Source organism: Procambarus clarkii, chromosome 17 (genome assembly GCF_040958095.1).
Source record: "Procambarus clarkii isolate CNS0578487 chromosome 17, FALCON_Pclarkii_2.0, whole genome shotgun sequence".
Classification (NCBI taxonomy): Eukaryota; Metazoa; Arthropoda; class Malacostraca; order Decapoda; family Cambaridae; genus Procambarus; species Procambarus clarkii.
This window is the reverse complement of record NC_091166.1, coordinates 49947691-49963015: the sequence shown is the minus strand read 5'-3', so window position 1 is coordinate 49963015 and position 15325 is coordinate 49947691. Positions and strand designations below refer to the sequence as shown.

Genomic DNA, 15325 nt, shown 5'->3' with positions numbered 1-15325 from the left:
AATGTGAATACAATTAGGTGAATGCTAGCTGATAGTATTGAATTGTTTTTCACAGTTTGGTCTCCATAAGAAATAAATAATCATTCTCAAAAATTTTACTCCACAAGGAATTTTACCATGATGGGATTTTAGTTCATTTTATTTATTGTTTTTACATTTCCCCCCTTTTGTATTTGGAAGATCCGAAACACATGACGTGGCTTTCTCTAGCTTCAAGTGACCGAGTATCCGAGTACCCAACAGGTCAAGCCGGCCCCGGGGCACTGTGTGGGTAGCCTCCTGGATGCCCAGAGGGTACCTTGTGTCCTAGCTGCCCCTAACCCCACGACAACAACAACAACATTGGGTGGTGATGGGATATTGTGGTGCCTGTTGCCTTTTTCAAATATTATACTGAATTTCGACAACAATTTACTTAAGTTTTATATGAAAACAAAGTTGTTAGCTGTCTGCTTTTCCAAGGGCCTTCCTCAAGATGCCTGTTTGTGCTGCATATGGATGTCATAATCGACCAGATAGAGATAGGGATAAATCATATCACAAGTTAGTATTACCAAAGGTCTCATAACATAAATCTTTCTTTATGTATAACATGTACAGTAAGTATGTTCACTGTGAACAAAACCTAGAAGACGCGTTCAAATACTTCAATGGTCAGTTATCATTGATTTTTAGATCCAATGGCATGAGGTACAAAACTTTGTACCTTCCATTCACATGAATTTTATTAGTTATTCTCGTACTCAACCTAAAGTTTGTTAGTGCAAGCTAGTTGATTACACATAACCCCTAGTAGCACCAACTAGCCTGTGAGATGGTATTATCTGGTGACCTTTTAGGGTTACCTTTTGATCTATACTCGGTAATCAACGTCACATCTCGCCCAAGATGAGTTCACTACTAGATTTTAAAACTATCCTAATCTAACTCGTTCCAATTTAATTCTGTCAAGCCTAAGCAAACATAGACCTAATTATTTATATAGTTTATAAATTAGAAAAGGAGCTTTGTTGAAAGACATATGATTTTACCCTTCCCTTTACCTTTGTTTTGTAAAATACTCTGGAGCATTTGTGAAATACTCCAGAGCATATAATAAATAATAATTTTTGTCAGGGACGGGAAGCTTATGTGTGTACATATACTTTAGGATTTGTATCGAGGTCCCTCCAAAGTCGAATTATTGACCTTCCCTAGGATGAAACTCCATAAGTTGTCTAATGCCAGAATACTTATTCACTGCTAGATGAACAGAAGCATTAGGTGAAAGGAAATATGGCCAACCATTTGTCCGACTGGGAAATCTACCCAGGATCTCCGATTGTATGTTGAAAATGAAGCCAGCTGTACTAAGAGATCCTATTATACACAAAGTCTGATGGTGTACTGTATCTAAGAGTTCTATACATAGATATAGCATTAATATTCAAATTTACAATTACTGTACCGGTCAAAGATTTATACTAGTCACATTTTAGGATGTTAAAAGGATTTAATATTATCTCCGAGGATGTAAAGGTGAGGAAACTATGTAAGTTTGCAGTCCACTATAACAATGCTCACTAATTTATACAAATTGATTTCTTACACCCAATTGCTGAAACTAAGAGTTTTGCATTGTGATAAGTGCAGACACAGACTGTAAGAGTTCCAGGACCTCCAGCAGTGATATACCACTTTGGTGTCAAGGATGCAAACATTGAAATTCCTGTATCTAAACTTTGTTCAGTTTTGAATTTTATATAAATTTCTCGTAAATTTATTAGTACTGTAGTAAGTTTTTGCTTTTGAACTTTATTACCATCCTCTTCTCCAATGCTTAGAAAATCTGATACATCAGGGAAAATTCTACTATTTTTTGGCATCCAAATAAAAATCAGACTCCTTTAAATTTGTCATCAGTAATAATTTTGGCTTTACTGTGCTTTTTAGCTTTAAGTTGCTTTATTATAGTGTATTTTTTCTGTAGCTTCAAAACTCGGTTAAGACTTGTTTAGAAAACTGGGTCCTGGGGTCATTCTGAAATTTGACACCCCCTCCCTCCCCGCCATATCTGGAACAAATGGGTCAATATTGCTAAAAAATATTCATGAGATAATCACTTATATACAGTATGTCTTCAACTTCACCAAGTTTCATCTAAATCCCCATTATTATTAGCATCATTATTATTATTTTATTCCCAGTACTACAGCATTTCCAATTACATTATCACTTCTTTATATTACAAATATTTGCCAGTTTTCAGTTAATGTCTATTATATTTTTAAATCTTATAGGTTTCCATGGAACAACCGAAGTCTTTTCAAGAGATGGCTAATAAATCTTAGAAGAGAAAAATATACTCCTTCAAAACAAAGTGTTGTTTGCTCGGACCATTTTGAAGACTCTCAATTGGATCGTACAGGTCAAATCACTCGGCTTAGGATGAATGCAGCTCCTACAATTTTCAAGGCATTTCCAAGCCATTTAATAAAGGTACTGTTTTTTCTGTGGGGAGCCCTTTGGTGGCCTCCTAAAGATATCTCGCTTAAATGGCTTTCTGCTACTGGGTCACATCAACCATCCTGTTTCTGTTTGGCTTACTGGGGACCAGAATCTGGTCTCAGTAGAAATGTAGAAAGCTGGAATGTTAAGATCATCCACACCGGGAAAGGAGCTAGAAATTAAGTGAAACAATGCAGGCAACTGAAAGGTTCACAGAAAATAAAGCACTGAAACATCTAAACAACTTGGCAAATGATTCATTCGAAACTAGATTGAGCCTCCAATGCAAAATGGCCACCAAGTGGTGTCCTAGCACTCCCGGCCAACAGTGGGCTCCTAGCTGTCATGTCGCTGATGTACTGTTGTGTGGAGCTTCCTGGATTAGCTCTTCATAGCAGGTCCCAATTCTTTCTCTGCTAAATGCCAGCTGCCCTTTGGACTTTGTCCTGTGGGGTACTATTTGCTTGTTAATCATTCCAAATGTTTAGTATTTGCTTCATGAGCATGTGTTTCTCTGCAACACTCCTAGCATGGACTCTATTATTTGCTACAAGCTGCATGTGTCTACAGTGAACCTTCCCTAGGCACTCGTCTGGCACTGCCCCTGCCACTGACTGTTAATTCTATGGTGTGTGAAGGAGCTCGGCCCTAAGAGGCCAGGTCACTGGGATGGAAAGTCTCCCCTTGGATACTACACAAGTTGTTGACTCCTTTGTGAGGTCCAACAACTGGGAGTGGTTTGTTTGGTTGTGGCTTGGGGCATACTAGTGTATGTAGGTTTGTTTATATGGCACACCACGGACATTCTTCATGGCCAACTTTATCCCTAAACTGCATTTGGTGTCTGTTTTTTTGTAGTGTCCTTGGTTCTGCTTGGTTAGTTGTCTTCAGGTCCTGGTAACTCCCATGTGGGTCTACAATGCGGGTCATCATGAATTGACTTCATAGTCAAAACTTGCAACAATTTTCAAGGTTAATTGTCAGCCTTGCTACATGCCAACAGGCATTCTCTGTATCTGCCATGCTGCCTGTTGGGACAGTGATACCTTTGACTCCCCCCCAAGTCTTAAGTTTATGCTTGTTGGGTCTTTTTTTAGCCTAGCCTTTCTCAAGAGAGGAGGGTTATCAGGCAGCTGCTGCTTTATGGGCTAATTTTTCATGCATTTGTGGTTTACAGGACTGGGTGCCCCAGAGGTGACCCCCCCCCATCCCTGATGTGTTTAGGGACCAAGGACTGGAGTGGTTGGTGTATTCTACCTGGATTAAGTCTGCACTCCCCCCCCCCTCCCTTTCTTCCACTGCTGGTGTGGTTTGTCCAATGTCTGATTTTCCCAACCCTAATTCCGGCTCTGAAGGATATAAAGGTTTCGGAGTCATGTCAAGGTTTATATTTGTAGGTAGCTTGGCCACACCCAGGAGGTAGCCTCATCTGCTTCGATGGCAAAGGCAGTTAAGCTGTCCCTTCCCACTAGGAATATGAAACCTTCACCATCAAAACAAATGCCTAGCTCTGATCCTTCTCCTTGGGATGTGCTCCTGTCACAGGCATTGGGTGTGGAATATGGCTTTGCCCAGGGCCATAATGGCTGGCTTCCAGGGCTGGGGGGAAGAGCAGGAAGGTACTTGGATGCTGTTAAACTGCTCCTCAACTTAGGTTCCATTAGACTCCAGGAAAATGACTTTTCCTATCTCCTCTTACAATCTATGAGCTCAAATACATAGCTGTTTCACCCATTGTGCATTCCTGTGTACCATTCTGTTCCAATCATCATACTTCTGGAGGATTCCTTCATCTCGCCTCTCACTTTCTGTGGCACAGATGGACCTTTTTCAGTTCCTCCTGTGTAATTTTGACCTTGCTTCCTGATGGACCCAGTTTCATTAAAGTTCAGGTCTGCTGCTGCCTATTGGCTTTGGTATGAGGTCTCTAATTCATCTTGGGAGGTTGACATACACACACTTCTTTGCTTGAGAGCTTGGTTTGGTCCTCGGTCTTATGGCTGTAGTAAACCAGTTAGAACATTAAAAACGTCCTGTTTCTCCTTTCATCGGTCTTCTGTTTTCTCATACTTGGGCTGACATACCAGTCATCTGATATGAGTTGTGTGTGCAAGGTTTTAAAGTCACATCTCTCTCAATGTGCTTAGATGGGATGAACATGTTAATATACCTGCCCTCTTTATTGCACTACCTCTGCCACTTTTTGCTGAAGCAGATGGAGTTATGAATCCTCTCTTCCCAGGTTAGTTTGGAGTGGAGGAATGGGATTTTCCTGGGCCCAGGCAGTGTGGTGGATGTGGTAGATGAGCCAATGATGTTTACTAATGCATCAGAGTACATTGATGAGTAGGAGTCATGAAGAAGCAGGTGTGGTTGCTGCAGGATTAGTTGCTGTATCTATTGCAAAATCAGCAGAGGCTTAAGTAAATGCTGGGAAGTGTGGTCTTGTATGAGTTTGACGAACTGGGGTTCGGAACCCTAGGAGCAGGAAGAATATCTTCGGGTATAGCAATGGTCGGTAGCTCATTTGCAGTGAGCACCCTGTTTATGGTATGGACAAAAAGCTTGATGTCGTTGCCTGCCATTTTGTTGGCAAGGTAGAAGAGTACAGGAACCAGTATGTGGGGGTTTTGGAGGGCTAACAGGGTTCTGGCAGCCTGGTACCTGGTTAAATGTTCCCAGGCCTCGGTGACCTTGTGTAGCTTTGGGTCATGTCTCAACCAGGGATCTTATTTTCATCCTGATTCCTGCAGTGGTTCCTTCTTCCTGGTGAGTTACCATTTGTTTTCATTCGCTGTGGATAGTTAGCTTCAGGGTGCACCCCTCGCAGAAAACCAATGATGAATGTAATGGAACATTAATTTCTGAACGAGCCCCAGTGACTTCCTGATCCTCTCCCTTCCTTCCATGTCATCAGTTGATTGTCCACATCTGCTCTAGAACTAGAGCTGGGATGCCAGCTGACAGTGAGGTACTGTCCTCCCAAACGAGTGGGGAAGGTGGGGGGCGAACAAGCTCATGATGGTTTCGAGAGACTTCAGTCATTTTGTTACATAATTGGGTGAGTTCTCTAGGTAGGGGGTTCAGGCACTGGTCTTATTTTTTTAAGCCAGCAAGGGGTTTGTTTCAACTCACTGGGCTTCTTGTTGCCTTGCCGAGTGAGGTGGTAAAAATAAATGTCATCACTTCCTGAGCCTCTTTGAGGGGGGGGGGGGGTTAGGTTCTGGTGCTGGTCTTTGGTAGGCCTATAGAACTCTACAGGTGCTGTGACCTAGTAGATGGTACCATCTCAGCATAGCCACCAGGCTATGCTGAGGAGGAGCCACCAGGGAAGAACTATAGAACTCTACGGGTGCTGTGACCTAGTAGATGGTACCATCTCAGCATAGCCACCAGGCTATGCTGAGGAGGAGCCACCAGGGAAGCCCAGAAATTGGCATTTCATTATATTCAATGCTGGTTTTATAGTTTGGTTTATGTTGAAATTTTATTTATACTGTACTTTTAAATCTTTTTGCAGGAGCCTTTGGTGGCTCCCTGAAGTCATCTTGCTGAGATGACTTTGCCCTACTAAACCACATCAGCCACAGGAGTCCTGTCTGGCCTACCTGGGACTACAGCCAAACCCCTGAACCCCCACCCACAGAGGCACAGGACCTGCAGATTATGATCACTCTCACTGAGAAAGCATCCAGAAAGTAGGCAAGGCAATATAGTACAAACAACTGTGAGGTTTACATTAAACAAAGCACTAAAATAGCCAAAAGATTCCATGAGCAATTACTTCAGTCAGCAATTCATTTAGTTTATGTAGTAGCCCTACTTCTCCCTTGCAAGTCCCATTTTTTGTCATTTCTCTGTTATAGTTTCAGGGAGCCACCAGAGGCTCCACCACAAAACCAGTGTTGAATGTAATGAAATGCCTTTGTGGCTCCCAAATTCCCTTAGTCCTACCATTGCCTTAGGTTTGCCTTAGCCCTACCATTGCCAAACCTTAGCATTGGTTTGTGGTTTGTCAGCAACAGACAAATGGCTAGGGCAGGAGCCTGTAGCTCCCAGAGTGCCCTAATTTTGAGCAAGTCATTTGGAATTGAATGAATGCAAAGTTATTTGTCTGTTTTGGTACTTGGTTTAATGTGAACCTCGGTTGTTTGTACTAATCTTCCTTTTTGGATGCTTACTCTGTGAGGGGGATTATAACAATCCCCCAGCTCCCTATATCTCTGTGAAGGGGGGTGGGGGTTGCTAGTGTCTGGCTCTGGTCTCCGGTAAACAACACAGGACTTGTATGGCTGATCAGTAGGGGAAAGCAATCTCGGCAAGAAGGCTTCAGAGAGCTGCCGAGGCTCTACCAGAAAGAGCCATTTCATAACATTCAACTCTGTTTTTTTTCTTACTGCATTTCAGGTCATCAAACATCGTAAGCCTCCAAAAGAGAGGCCATCTTCTTACAAACTGCCAGAGAGTACATCAAGTGTTAAAATCTCTCTAGAAGCTACTTTGAACTTTCATTCATATGCCATGACGGAGAGTCCAAGAAAGTTAAAGCGAAAGCTGGACATTGCCTTAGATGAACTTGCAGGTCTTAAAAAGAGGCTGAAAGTTTCACAGCGGCATAGGCAACGTCTCTGTCACAAATTGAATTCTATGACTGAAGTCATAGAATCTTTACGTGGTGAACAGTTGATTACTGAAAACACATTGAACATGGTGTGCTAAACAGTAAATGGTGTGCCATTGGATTTATTTTCTAGGTTTACATTGGCAAAGTGAGTAGAAACAAATATATACCTAATCTGAGTGCTTTTTGCACATACTGTACATTGAATTTTTATAGCAATAAAGCATATGAATATGTGCACAAAAGTTTCAATCTTGCTCTCAAAAGTTTCAATCTTCCTGTTTGATGCACATTGAGCAGGTTGTATAGCTTAATGTACAATGACCAAAGTTTCACTGATAGGCATTACAGTATAATGTTGAAGAAAGCCAGGGTAACGGGTCAGGAGTGGTGTGTTTGCTAATGCTCAACAAAATGGAAATAAGAAATTTAAAGGTTTGAAATATAAATGGTACTTGGACATAATAAGAACTGGACTATGCAATCATAACACACCAAAGTCAACAGAAGCACTTGTCATGACAGTGGCAACTGTGAATTAGTTTAAAAGTTCTCTGCAGATACTGTATGATTAATGATGTCCAGAAATGGATATGCCAACCTTGTAACTTACTTGTTTTGTATAAATAAAATAACATTTGTGTGTAACTACAGTATCATCTTTAAGTCTGTGATGGCCTAAGTTGGCATGTCAGTGTGGTTTCGACATGGTTTCCTTATCCAGCAGCCAACAGACAGAGTAGATGATTCTTGATATGTGACATGGCCAGACTCGTGTGAAATACTCTGACTTCAGGAACAATTTTTGAAGATGCCAAGGTTGTGATATTCAATGGTCCTATGATCCACAGTTGCATAAACTGCAACAAGAGGAAGTACTTTATCTTGGCAACAAGTATAAAGATGCTCACGTCTGGCAAAACAGAAGATGAAGGCTAACATGATCATCTGATGATTAGTGAAAGTGTTGTTGCTGCAGCAATCAACTTTTGTGATACAACCTTGTAGTTGCCTAGGTTTCAAGATTGTCAAATACCTGTTGAATTCCTAAAAACAGTGACATTGATGATCCTACTAGTTCATCAGGGTTTGAAGACAAGCAAGGTTGTATGAATGTATTGCACAATGCATAAAACCATTTGTTGGGCTTCTGATGATGATTCATTATATATACAGATATATATATAAATACATGCATACAAACAATTGCCACACCCTCCCGTACAATACCTTTGTACTTATAAGCTCGGCCAAGACCACCTCAAGTTATTTCTGCTTGGCATTGCAGAGGTGGCAGGAGCAATAATCTAACAATTTATTGAATGTTACAGGCATCTCCTGGTGCACAGTGAAATCATAACCTCAAATGGTAACCGAATTTCACAGTGTGACTTTATTTCTGTATACTGTCCTTGATATTGAGCAAGTCAACAAATTTGGTGGTTGATACGTTGATTAAGGTTCATAATAAATTTTCATATTTGCCCTGATATTCTTTATTATCATGATTATATCGAGGTGTCTGACACAGTTTCTGTCCATGTTTATAAACAAATTCTGTGAATTACTTTGTTGGTATATCAAAACAGCCCATCATCAAAACATTGGCCAGTAAATCCAACCAAAAAACTCTTAAAAATTACTTTGCACATGACTCAAAACTGATAATGTTCAAACCATTCTCAAACAGTGCTTTGCTCACTTAATATGCTCAAATTGCATTTCCATTAATGCTTCACCCATGCACTATAAATACAAATACCAGTAATTGCCAGTGAACCAAACTGCATATTACTATATACACTTCTAATACATAATTAAATTTGTTTGATAAAAATGCAAATTTTGAATGCACAATATGTATATTAGAATTGATGATTATATCTTTCGAATTGGCTGCAGCTTTGAATAGTATGGAAGGAGGATGAGTTGTATGAACATTTAAACCAATTCATTGTCTAGATTGTGTTGCTGAACTGAGAGCTAACTTTGACTATTCAACCTCGAGAATTTGGTTCCATCAAATGAAGAACTGAAGCAAATTAGCATCACCATTAGAAATCATTAGTGAAGCAACTGTATTAAAGTAATATAGTTGCTCCAAATTCTCAGACTTTTCAGTGCAGGCAATTAGATGTGCTTGTTAATTCCACATAACCTATACCTAAGAATTTCACATGCCAAGACATTCTACACTAATCCTATATGCACTAATTACAACTAATATTTCTTCCCAAGGATACAGGCATCACAAAGGTACTCTGCAAGAAGTGCCAGACCAACTGGGTTGTAATGACTATGTGGGCCTGCGGGCCACTTCAAGCAACAGTCTGTTGGACCAAGCTTTCACCAAGTTTGCAGAGTAGAACAACTCCCAGAACCTCATCCAGGTACAATATAGGTACTTCTGCTTTATTCCAGGATTTATTTGGCCGTGTTACATGGCCCAAGTATTTATCTTTGTCACGATGAACATACCCATCCTCAGTCAGGTCTTCTGTCTTGACGCTTTCTGTAACATATACTCATGCATTGCATCACACTGTCCTCCATCCTTCTTCCCTTCCTCTGTTCCACAATAGTTTCCAGACCTGACATCTTCACCAGCTCCTCTCCTGCTCTTGTCCATCTTGGTCACCACATGTCTCTTACATCAGAGTCAAATGCTCTAAGAACCTTACATTACTTCATCTTGTCCTGTACTTCCTGGGACGCTGATAGATGCACTCCTCTTTCATGTTGTCTAAACTGGATTATGGCTGCCCTGCCCACTCCTCTAACTCTTCTTTGTCTTGATGCTTTGCACCATGCTGGGTTGTGCCTCAGCTCTGGTGCCTCTTGTTCATCCCCTATTCAGATCTTGCACGTTGAAACCGCTACCTCGCATGGTCTCTGCAACATCCTCATTCTTGCATTTGCTGCGCTTTGGCTGTTATCCCTCCAGTAGGCCCTGTTCCCTTTGATCATCATCCATTTTTTATATAATGCTCCTTTCACTGTGGTTGACTCTCACAGTGCTCCCATGGCTCTATAGTCATTTAATCCTATGCATCCTGTGGTAGTCAAAATCCAATATTGGCTATTTCTCATCTCTAGCAGATTCAAGACAGTTGAGTTTTACTGGTTTCCCAGCCATATTAGTATTACCATAAATGAGCATGCAGACACTGCCACTAAGGAGGCTGTCAACACTTGTCTTATTTTCAAAAAAGGAATTCCATATTCAGAGTTCTACCCAGTCATTCATTGATCTGAGACTGTTGGCAAGATCATTGGTCTTGTGTCACAGGTAACAGACTGTATACACTTATGGTAAGCCTGTTCACTTCACTTTCCTCCCACCACCATAATTGGTGGTGGAAAATGGCTCTGGTTAGGTTATGTATTTGCCACACACAACTCACGGGCACTTACTGGAACACTGCCCTGCTCCTTGTTGTCCAAAACGCATTGTCCCGCTTAGTCATACATCTTGTAGAATGTCCCTATTTTCAGGACGTTTGTGTGTCTTGCTTCTCAAGTGTTCCTCGTGGTCATTTGTCCTTCGATGGAATCCTTAGCAACTCTTATACCTTCGATATCACTTGCCTTATGTGCTTTTGTTCTGGTATCAACATCCTCAGATATTTAGGGCCTTTTGAATATCCTGCAGTACTGGTGTTACATTGTCTCCATGGCTTGGTGCCTTCTTTTGATAATTACTTCCTGGTAAGTCCCATTTTTGTTCTGTGGTTAACTTTAGGGAGCTACTACAGAAATTCTACAGGTCCAGGTTCTGGCTCTGGCTCCCAGTAGGCCAGCTACCATGAACCTTTGGATGGTAATAAAAGAGCTTTTAAAAAATAAAGATGGTACTAAAAGATAGCTTCAGGGAGCCACCAGGACACCTCCAGAAAGGGTAAAAACAAATGAATGCATATTTTAATGTTTAAAAATGGGCAGGTAAAAATCTTTGAAAATGTAAAATTTTACTTTTAATATTTTATAAACAAATATAGTAATTATAGTACAGTATTTACAATATCCCCTTGATAATGGATATTAAACATATTTAACAACTTGCAGAAACACATTATACATCACTGCAACATACATATTGTACCATATTCGTCTCTTGTATAAATACAAAAAGCCTAAGTATTATACTTCTGCACCATAAATGGTGCTAAAATCTTCCAGGCTTGGTGCCTTGTGATAATTAAATATTATACAGCATGTAATATTTATGTTAAAAAAATTGGCCGTTTCCAACCATTTCTCAGCTTTCTTTGTAATTGCTCCTTTTTAGATTGATATACTCTTTTCCTACAGACATTGTGGTTCTCCTCATCATCCACTTTATGGTCGTAAAGTTCCTCTGCGATGATGTTACTCCAGTCTGGCTTAAATGTTACATTATTGAACTTCAGCCAGGCAGTGTAGCGGTATCTATTTGTCCTCATGGAATAGCCCATAATGGTTGTATCGTGCATTGGAGGTTGATCGCTATCTGGGTGAAGGGTTGGTTCAGGTCCTGGTCGAGGATATTGACTGAATGCTGCCTTTTTTACCTGTATGTTAGTTGAGGTGCATTGACTTTTCATAAGCACATTAGAGGATTTACAATTTGTCAACATGTTCACAATAGGAGCCAAGCTAGATCCCTCTGTGCACACCTCAACATTCCCCGACTTCTCTGGACAAGGTGAGAGAACAGGCAGGCCAGTCATGTCAACCAGAGTAGGAAACAAATCAACCAACTCGACCAGACCATTATAAGACCTGAATTTGTCATTAATGTGCAATCTTTTCAAATTCTTCTCTGAAATATTTATTTTATGAGTTATAAATTTAAATTTCTCCCTGATCCTAAGATCCTCAAGTAACCTTTTGCCTGAAGGAAAAAATGACTCTTCCTTCATAGATGACAATTTTAGTTTGTTTAACTCTGTGAGGGAAGCATTATAGCCACGGAATAGGTGAACAGTTTGAAGACTCAGTTTGCTTATAATAAATGGAACTCTTGTTGCAACTTCAAAATTGCTAAACTTCGACCACTCCTGATGCTCACCAAGTGACCATCCTGTAAAAATAAACTAATTAAATACAGAAAATATATTTTTAAATATAATAAAATTTGGATAAAAATGTGATGCTGCTGTAAAGTGCATTTGCTTGGAGAATTCTTGAAATGAAAATAATGTACAGTACTACTTAAATTAGAATACAGTAAATTGAACTTGAGTTTAACATTTCCAATTAATTTTTGCATGCGTTAAGAATTTGCATTAAAGCCACTATCTCAATCACTTTGCAGCAGCAACACCAAATAGATTCAAGCCAGTTATGTATTGTAATATGAATTGTTCTCCCAAGTCATCAATATTGATGCAAAGTTAGTAAACAAATGGTATGAACTGATTAATGGTGTCGATGTACTTTTAGCTACAGTAATTATATTGATGTGGATGTAATTTTAGCTACCTTAATTTCATTACTACAGTGATTGCTATAACCACTAATAACCTCACTGGTTGTGAGCCGAGGATGTATACCACTGTGCTACGGGATCCTACATATAGGTATGTGCAATATAATTATAAAAGACTTAAGTACAGTATAGATTAGTTATACTAATAAAAATATAAATTTAGAAAATTACCAAATGTATGACTATTTAACAAGAGCATTAATAAATACCATGATCTCCAACAAGAGCAACGACTGTGTCCGGAAACAGTGCGTTAGTGGCTGATAGAAGATCACCAATCAAAGCATCGGTGTAAGTTGTGGCAGCATAATATCCCTGTCTAATGTATCTGAAATTTTAATTAAATCAAACCCATTAAAAAATTATGAAATTTCCTTAAGAATACACACTAAACTACTGAAAGGTTTAGACATACTCACAAACAAAAGTTAATTTAATTCCCTAGACAATGTTTTTTCTTAATATAACTTACAGTAATGAGTCGGCTACAACTGTCATACGATCATCATACCTTAAGATAATTCCCATTGTCAGGAACAGGAAGCTTATATGTGGGCTTAATGAAGTCCCCTCTAGGCAAAATACCGTACTGACCTTACCTATGATGCAACCCACAACAATTGCCTAACTCTTGGGTACCTATATTACTACTACGTGAACAAAGACATCAGGTGAAAGAAACAAGATCAAACCACTTCTGCTCTGCCAAGGACTGAACCCAGGTCCCTCAGTTGCAAGTCAAAGCTGCAGACCACTCTGCTAAAGTACCTGTGTCTTGCTAATGTAAGTCAAGAATATTTAGACAAGATAAACTGACACTGGCACATGCCGAGTAATATGCTTGAATCAATTAGCTTGAATCATTACTTCAACGATTGACGAATGGCTTTGAAAACTAAGCAGTACAAGAGTTGTTTGAGTTGTGAAGCAATCACATTATTGCTAATGTGGTAGCTACTCCACATTCTAAGAAATTAATGGTAAACACTATATCACAACAAACATGATTTGTATTTGCACACAAAGTAAACAAAAACTTGCATGGTTAGGGTAGATTTGCAAAGTCAGTTTTGACTGCCAGCTTCCAGGGCTTATCTGCTGAGCACAAGTCTCTCGAAATCATTTGGTAATCTGGCCGAAACTCTCAGTAATCCTGATTTCTCTCAGACTTTGGCAGACAAAACATGGACTCGATTTTGTTAAGATCACCCAAAGGTAACAGGATCTGGATTAGCAAGCTCTTACAGTAGTACCAAATTGACCCTCCCTCCCACCCCCCAACTCTGACAGAATGGAACCCAAGAACAGAGCCCATAGGAAGTTGAATCCTCCGCAGAGCCTGCTGTACTCACCTAGTTATACTCACTTAGTTGTGCTTGCAGGGGTTGAGCTTCCACTCTTTGGTCCTGCCTCTCAATTATCAGTCAACTAGTGTACAGGTTCTAAAGTCTATTGGGTTCTATAATATCTACATTTGAAATTGTGTATAGAGTCTACCTCCACATCACTTCATAATTCATTCCATTTGTTAACTACTCTGACATTGAAAAAATTCTTCCTAAGATCTCTGTGGCCCATTTGGGTACCAAGTTTCCACCTGTGTTAAATATCTTATCTTTATCCTGTCAATTCTGCTGAGAATTTTGTAGATAGTAATCATGTCTCCCCTAGCTCTTCTGTCTTCCAGTGTAGTGACATTTAATTCAAGTAGTCTTTTCCCATAGAAAAGAGAATTAGAGAGAATTTTCTCTTTTCTTATAGCTCATACCTTTCTACTCAGGAACTAGTCTAGTGGCATACCTCTGAACTTTTCTAACATAGGTTTGTGTTTGACAAGATATGGACTTCCTGCTGGGGCCACATATTCCAGGAATGGGCTGTACACAAAAAGGAATGGCCTTGACCACCAAATCCTGGGAAGCCTGGCAAGTGCTGGACACGAAGTCCCATCCCACAGCCTGCGGCAGCCATGGACACATCAAGCGACGGAAAAGGAAGGCGCCATGGAAATGAACCACCCTAAAAACCTGAAGAGGAAACCAGTGACGCAAGAGCCCAGGAAAGGTGGGGTGGGGCTTGAACTCTATGGTCCTGGCAGTGGTGAAATAGGCAGAACTGGAGGAACCAGTATAGTGCTCAGGGATAATACCATGCAGGCCAAGTTCAGGCTCCTCACAATTGCTTGACCAACTAATCAGTCAACCTAGGGCAATTCAGCACCAGATGGTGATGATGATGCAAGCAGAGCAGAGCTGGAGGAGGCAGGGACAGACATCGACAGGGGTAGTGAAATGCCTCTTTTTCTGCAGGAGCCCATGTGGCTCTCTGACTTCCCCTCCTTCCCTCCTGGTTCATCAGTTTGCAATGGGTTGCTCATCAGCTTCATATTGGGGGGAGCCAAATGAGGGCTTTGACTAGGCTGCCTCATGGCAGTAATTGGTACTGACAAGTTTTGAGCTAGTTTGAGTGAACCCCCCTTGTTTTGTGCGAATTGTTTGGCAGTTTTGAGTCTTCGTTTTCTGTGACCCCTCCAGTTGTCTGTTAAGCTTTGCTGACTTTCTGGAGGCTTTTTCTGGTAGGGTGGGAGATTGTCACCCACTTCCTGTGCCACTGAAGGGCACAGGAAGTGGGCAATTTTGTCAATATATTAACATATTTACATTATCAATAAATTATGTTGTATATACAATATAGTAATTGTGATTTTAAATAAATATTTCCTTTATTTGGAATAGCCAAATTGCTTT

At 40.3% G+C, this 15325-nt stretch overlaps 2 protein-coding genes across 11 annotated transcripts in view; one reads left to right on the top strand and one right to left on the bottom strand.

Moving 5' to 3' along the window:
- Positions 1-201: 201 nt before the first annotated feature.
- On the top strand, positions 202-15318 carry LOC123772448 (THAP domain-containing protein 1). Of its 8 annotated transcripts, none has more exons than XR_006774660.2 (5): positions 210-543; positions 2280-2478; positions 9347-9498; positions 12591-12669; positions 14416-15318. XR_006774660.2 is itself a non-coding variant. In XM_069326024.1 (4 exons), exons 1-4 carry the CDS (start codon positions 476-478, stop codon positions 14762-14764), a joined length of 768 nt encoding a protein of 255 aa, XP_069182125.1. In that variant the 5' UTR covers positions 202-475; the 3' UTR covers positions 14765-15318. The 8 variants fall into 8 exon arrangements, 4 of the variants coding, with proteins under 4 accessions (XP_069182125.1, XP_069182126.1, XP_045621582.1 ...); XR_006774659.2 differs by having other exon boundaries at positions 14400-14536; XR_011228946.1 differs by having other exon boundaries at positions 14449-14464.
- Ids (iduronate 2-sulfatase) overlaps positions 11060-15325 on the bottom strand; it is a 43056-nt gene continuing 38790 nt past the window's right edge. For all 3 annotated transcript variants that reach the window (XM_069326023.1, XM_045765615.2, XM_045765617.2), the window contains 2 exons: positions 12788-12906; positions 11060-12170 (listed from right to left, as the gene is read on the bottom strand). In XM_069326023.1, coding sequence (XP_069182124.1) covers positions 11332-12170; positions 12788-12906 — 958 coding nt within the window. In that variant the 3' untranslated portion in view covers positions 11060-11331. The remainder of the gene's footprint in view (positions 12171-12787; positions 12907-15325) is intronic.

What these genes read in the sequence shown, in the direction of transcription:
- LOC123772448 (XM_069326024.1), top strand. Translation starts at nt 476, where the DNA reads ATGCCTGTTTGTGCTGCATATGGATGTCATAATCGACCAGATAGAGAT. An exon ending in AGGGATAAATCATATCACAA is followed by an intron (nt 544 to 2,279) that starts GTTAGTATTACC and finishes TAAATCTTATAG; the next exon opens with GTTTCCATGGAACAACCGAA. An exon ending in ACTCCCAGAACCTCATCCAG is followed by an intron (nt 9,499 to 14,415) that starts GTACAATATAGG and finishes GTGTTTGACAAG; the next exon opens with ATATGGACTTCCTGCTGGGG.